The sequence below is a fragment of the Macrobrachium rosenbergii genome, chromosome 41 (assembly GCF_040412425.1).
Source record: "Macrobrachium rosenbergii isolate ZJJX-2024 chromosome 41, ASM4041242v1, whole genome shotgun sequence".
NCBI classification, from domain to species: domain Eukaryota; kingdom Metazoa; phylum Arthropoda; class Malacostraca; order Decapoda; family Palaemonidae; genus Macrobrachium; species Macrobrachium rosenbergii.
The window spans coordinates 44,790,675-44,796,671 of record NC_089781.1 but is presented as its reverse complement, the minus strand read 5'-3'; the positions used below and the strand labels follow the sequence as shown (position 1 = coordinate 44,796,671).

Here is a 5,997-nt window from a genome sequence, read left to right as displayed (position 1 = left end):
ATAATTGAATCTGCCTTTATCAAGCATTATAACAATCAACTTATGAATATTAGTTCGGTTCTTTTTAAATTAGATAGTTACCTTGTTCATAAAATTGTAGGGAAGTACAATGTTACCTTTTAGCAATAGCCTGTTCTAACTGTAGTTTCAGTTCTTAAGTATTTTTAAAGTATTTTTTGTTTGGTATGTGACAATTTGTTGTCTTCAAACTAGTGATTGCATTCAGTAATAATGTTTAACTTGTTAGTGGCTTTGATCTTTGTTTTGTGAAGTTTTCTTGTTTATGTCTCTATTCATTTATTTTACTTTGTACCCCGAAGAAGTGTACGCAATACACGAAAGCGCTTGGTACCTGGTCTTTAATTTTCACCTTTCATGTGGTTGTCTACGTATATATTTGTCACGTGCAGTTTAGTGACTTATTGCTGATATATATATATATATATATATATATATATATATATATATATATATATATATATATATATATATATATATATACATATGTGTGTGTTTGTGTATATAAATATATATATATATATATATATATATATATATATATATATATATATATATATATATATATATATATATATATATATATATATATATATACTTCTCAATTCTTCACACTTTTTGGATATGCTTGTCAATACAAAGCCTTACATCCAAATGCAAGAAACACGAAGTATTTTTGATGTCCGGTAGCATGATTTAAACCCACATCTAGTGTCCGAACAAGGTCTCGTTGCCTACCTGACCTTCTCGTGGCCAGGTCGGCAATGTGGCTTCACTCTGATATTCTGGATGCGGATTCGAATCATGCTACCAAACATCATAATTACTTTAAATTTCTTGCATTTGAATCTAAGGCTTTGTAGTGACAAACGTACCCAAAAAGTGTGAAGAATTCGAGAATAAAAAAATGATCAATAGATTCCATACACACACACACACACACACACATATATATACTCGTATATATATATATATATATATATATATATATATATATATATATATATATATATATATATATATATATATATAATAAGTCTTCACGTGAAAATGAAAGGAATTGGTACCAAGACTTTCAACTTTTATTCAAAGTCATCTTCAGGGTACTGAAGATGACTTTGAATAAAAGTTGAAAGTCTTGGTACCAATTCCTTTCATTTTCACGTGAGGACTTATTATATACTTCATCCACGGGACCATTGTGGAAATTACAAGATATATATATATATATATATATATATATATATATATATATATATATATATATATATATATATATATATATATGTGTGTGTGTGTGTGTGTGTGTGTGTGTGTGTATGTGTATGTATGTATGTATGTGTATGTGTATATATATATATATATATATATATATATATATATATATATATATATATATATATATATATATATATATATATATATATATATATATATGTTGGATTAATAGAATATTATTGTCAAGCAAACAACTTTATTCAATTTACAAAGTTTGTTAATAAATTTCTAAATTAAAATGTACTCAAAAAATAAAATGAAGGTAAATTAAATCTGAGACTGGAATTTATAGTCTCTAGAATCCATCCACTTCTCCCGACTTTCTGAAGTCAGCATTGGCGTAGAGTTTCCCGTCTTCTCCTCGAGCTACAGCGCAGATGACAGAACCACCAACGCTGAATTTCTTGGTATTATGTCCGATCTCCTTAAGGCCCGAGACGATTTTCTGAAATGACACAACATGTGTTAATGACATAAGGATTCCACACACGCATTCATCCAAACGCAAGAAGAGAGAGAGAGAGAGAGAGAGAGAGAGAGAGAGAGAGAGAGAGAGAGAGAGAGAGAGAGAGAGAGAGAGAGAGAGAGAAAGAGAGAAGACTAACCCCAACTTACTTTCTATTCGTGACATATCTATGTGTGCATTCCTAAAGTGGAAATTTCCCAGAAATATAATTTTTTAGTGAACTAACTTAAGAAATATAAAGATTAGGTCACACTTAGCAGATCTGGAACCTAACCTTTCTCGACCTCTATGGTCTGATAAGACCTTGTAGGATCTGAGGAAGACAAGGCAATGGCAGCAGCGAATCTAGGAGGGACCTGAGAGGTCGTGAACATGGTAAAGGTTTTTCCATGCTGATCTGTTCAGAACTACCAATAATTGTTTGGAATGAAAAAAAGGTTGCAATAGGAAGGGGTTTCACGACTACTTATCCCCCCTCAGCGACTTTTCCAGCTTTTTTAGTCCTTCCTGAAGCTTTAGACTGAATATAGAGTGCCTGAGGAAGACTATTTAGAATTGTAACAGTCTCACAAACAAGTAACCGCTCCCAAAGAATGCCCCTTTTTTCAAATATGAAGTGTCAATTGAACATGATTCTGACACCATTGAAGTAGTAGCTGAAGTTGCTGAGATGTAACCTGGAGTCCTGGGTGAAGCTACAAGTCCTAATGGTGAGCCACATGAAATGCCCAGTAGTTGCAACCACTGTCCGACAATCGCAGTGTAGGCATGGCCACGGGGCACCACCGCAGGCCGCCTTCGTCCTTATCACTGATGATAATCGTAAGCGAAAGTTACCAAGCAGTGTCCTCCTCCGAGCATCTTCTCCCTCAGCCGATCCACTCCTGGTTCACTGTTTTAATGTAATCCAGATGCACGACATTTACCATTTTATCTCGCTCTCTCTCTCTCACACATATACATATACATACATAACACACAACACACATATACATATACATACACACATATAAGAGAGAGAGATAAATGGTGAATGTCGTGCACCTGTATTACATTAAAACAGTGAACCAGGAGTGGATCGGCTGAGGGAGAAGATGCTCGGAGGAGGCCACTGCTTGGTAACTTCCGCTTACGATTATCATCAGTGATAAGGACGAAGGCGGCCTGCGGTGGTGGCCCCTGGCCATGCCTACACTGCGATTGTCGGACAGTGGTTGCAATTACTGGGGCATTTCATGTGGCTCACCATTAGGACTTGTAGCTTCACCCAGGACTCCAGGTTACATCTCAGCAACTTCAGCTACTACTTAAATGGTGTCAGGACCATGTTCAATTGACACTTCATATTTGAAAAAAGGGGAACTGTTTGGGAGCAGTTACTGGTTTGTAAAACTGTTACAATTCTAAACCGTTTTTCTCAGGCACTCTATGTTCATTCTAATGACATTTTATCCTTTATATATTTCTAACTTTCTGGTGTAATTTGTGGGACAAATAATCATGTGAAATGTAATTTCTCCGTTTGAGCCTTTATTGTGAGCCTTTCACAACGAAACAGCAATAAGTATCAGAAGGCTTTGGTGCTCTTCAATATTCATTCATTATTTTCGATAACAGCTATGTTGAAGTTTGATAAGAAAATCAAATGCGAAAAATAATAAAGCACGAAGAAAAATGTAAATGAGTTAAAAACTTTAAATAAGTTATATAACATATATTCATCACTGGACCATCTCAATTTTCTCCCAAACATCGAAGAAGTCATTGATACATTCACTCTGTAATTATATCTGTTTTAAGATAAAATCATACAATATTTGATATTTCTCTCTCCATTTTTCATCCGCTAATTGTTTTGCGTATTCTTCTTTCATCAGAGTTCATTTTATTTGCACCGTCTTTTTTAATTATTTTGCAAAAGATTTCCAGTGTTATTCACTGGACTGATTTAAGGAACGCTTCTTTCGTTCTAGTTAAGCCAGCCATGTGCTGGCAACCGCCCTTGCTTTAGGGCAGTCCGTAAAAACTTGCGGATAGACGTGAGCTGATCATAATTATTGGGGCCTTGCGGGTGCCAGAGTAAGGTGGATGATCACTGGCAGATCGGGAAAGGACGTCGGCTGGGCGAGAGTAGACTTGAATTAAAAAGGTACCCAGTGGGTACGAATCACTGGAAAAAGTCGCTGGCAGGGAGGGCACCCTGGGTGAGTCGGGTGGCAAGACACTTTATGACCACGTGGCACAGGGGCGTCCTTTCCAGTCTAAAATCAGATCAGCAGTGGTCAGGGCGGCTCAGTGTGATCTAGGCATATACGCCAAAGGGCACATGAAGAAAAGCTACTACATAATATGTAAATGGTGAATAAATATGTAAAAACTCAGCTTCACTAATTCCAATTAGTAAGAAAACTATAAATAAATAAAACCTAGAATGTATATACGTTTTGCTCTCTTCTGACTGACTTTCATGGAAGTTGCACCAAAAATCGTTGGTCACTGATGTTCTGTCACTTGATACTTTTAAAGCAAGAAGATCATGATGTACCTTCTTGATAATTTCTTCAAAGAAAAGCTTAGTCTCGCATCCCAAGCTCTAAATACAAATAAAAGTTTAATTTGTACTATAAAACTTAGACCAATGGAATATTCACCCTATGCTTAATAATTCCGTCTTTTAAAAGTCACTCTTATCATTAAGAACCTGGTTTGAGATAACTATAAATGAAATTTGTAAAGTATATGTTTACTTTACCTATAAAAAAAAAAACTGCATAAATTTTATATCTACAATATAAAAATCTAAAGAAGAATTTCTGGAACATTTTGTACTTGCCAGCACTGTAATATTTTTTTCTCGTTACTTGAATACATTCATAGTTGCCAAGCTTTATCAGTGTCTGTTATTAAGGTATATCCCCTAAGCTACAGTAAAAAGACAAAATTTAATGTACAACTGCCCACACCATCTCATCGTGTGATATTCGGCTAGAACTTACATGTAGTGTGATTGTAAATTAGAGAGAATACGTATACTTCTCTTGGACATCTAAAACACAAATTAGTTAAGAGCAAAAGATAACGTGAAATTCGCAGTAAATTTCTGAGCTCAAAGACCTAGGAAACGGAATATGAGACGGAATGGTGATTTACATCAGTAATGCCATCTTCATAACTCAGTGTCATTGGGTAGAGTTGATGGTGGATTCTTCTTGCATCGATGGCCTTTTTGATATCCTGTTTTAGCCAGAGATTACGAAGCGACGCCCACGCCACGGCAGAAGAAATCTTAGTTCCTCCCGCAGCGCCGATGATCAGACGAACGTCTCCTTTAGAATCTACAAATACTGTAGGACACATGGAAGACAGAGGTCTCTTTCCTGGGAGGAAAAGAAGATTGCTTGACTACGTACACCTCAAGATTTCATGCATTACTCTGTTCACATTTAGATATATACAATTTTCGTAGTACACACAAAGACTGCACGCTTACCTGGTCGAATAAAATTGGCGGGTGAAGGAGGAATACCAAAATAGCTTGTGATATTGGGAGCCGAGAAATCGTCCATCTCATCATTTAGAACAATCCCCGTTTGTTCCGATCTAATGCCCGCGCCAAAGCTGAAAGTTTCTATGGTTGTTTTATCATTCTTTTTTTAAAGTTTTAACTTATCTATTAATTTTCTTAACTTGAATTTGAATGGCTAGTGTCATCTTATTTTTCCAAGCATAAGCGCTACTCGCGTAAAACTATTCATAATTCTACTCTTTTTTGTCAGCTTCCCTTGCCTTTGAATGCTAATTAAATTCAGCTACTCTGCTCTCTCAAAAATCGAGTTTAGCCTGATGAAACCATCAAATGCAATTATTTACTCTACTTTTAAGAAACTAGGAGCTTTAATTAGTATCATAAATTCTTTACGCCATCACAGTTACTACAGCTTCAGATTTTTTCTTTTATCCTTTCTTCAAAACAATAAATAAGTAAATCTGCATACCCGTTGTTTAAACCTTGCCTTCTATGCCCTTTCTCTGGGTATAATGCTGGTAGCTTTTCCACTGACTTGAATGAGAGGACTTCCGTCTCTCAGATAGCATGGACCGTATAATGGACCGCATCTGCTGTTCCACAGACTATACAATCAAAGCCTCTGTTATTCTGCTTAGTACCTTTTTTTTCTACTAAAAAGCTGTGGAAGTTTGTTTTTCTTTTATCTTTGCCCTACAACTTTGCTTTC

At 35.6% G+C, this 5,997-nt stretch overlaps 1 protein-coding gene across 7 annotated transcripts in view; it reads right to left on the bottom strand.

Moving 5' to 3' along the window:
- Nucleotides 1–1,475: 1,475 nt before the first annotated feature.
- The window catches only part of LOC136826840 (scoloptoxin SSD14-like), a 273,826-nt gene continuing 269,304 nt past the window's right edge, over nucleotides 1,476–5,997 (bottom strand). For all 7 annotated transcript variants that reach the window (XM_067084327.1, XM_067084328.1, XM_067084324.1 and 4 more), the window contains 3 exons: nucleotides 5,253–5,380; nucleotides 4,913–5,139; nucleotides 1,476–1,741 (listed from right to left, as the gene is read on the bottom strand). In XM_067084327.1, the coding sequence (XP_066940428.1) occupies nucleotides 1,592–1,741; nucleotides 4,913–5,139; nucleotides 5,253–5,380 (505 nt within the window). In that variant the 3' untranslated portion in view covers nucleotides 1,476–1,591. The remainder of the gene's footprint in view (nucleotides 1,742–4,912; nucleotides 5,140–5,252; nucleotides 5,381–5,997) is intronic.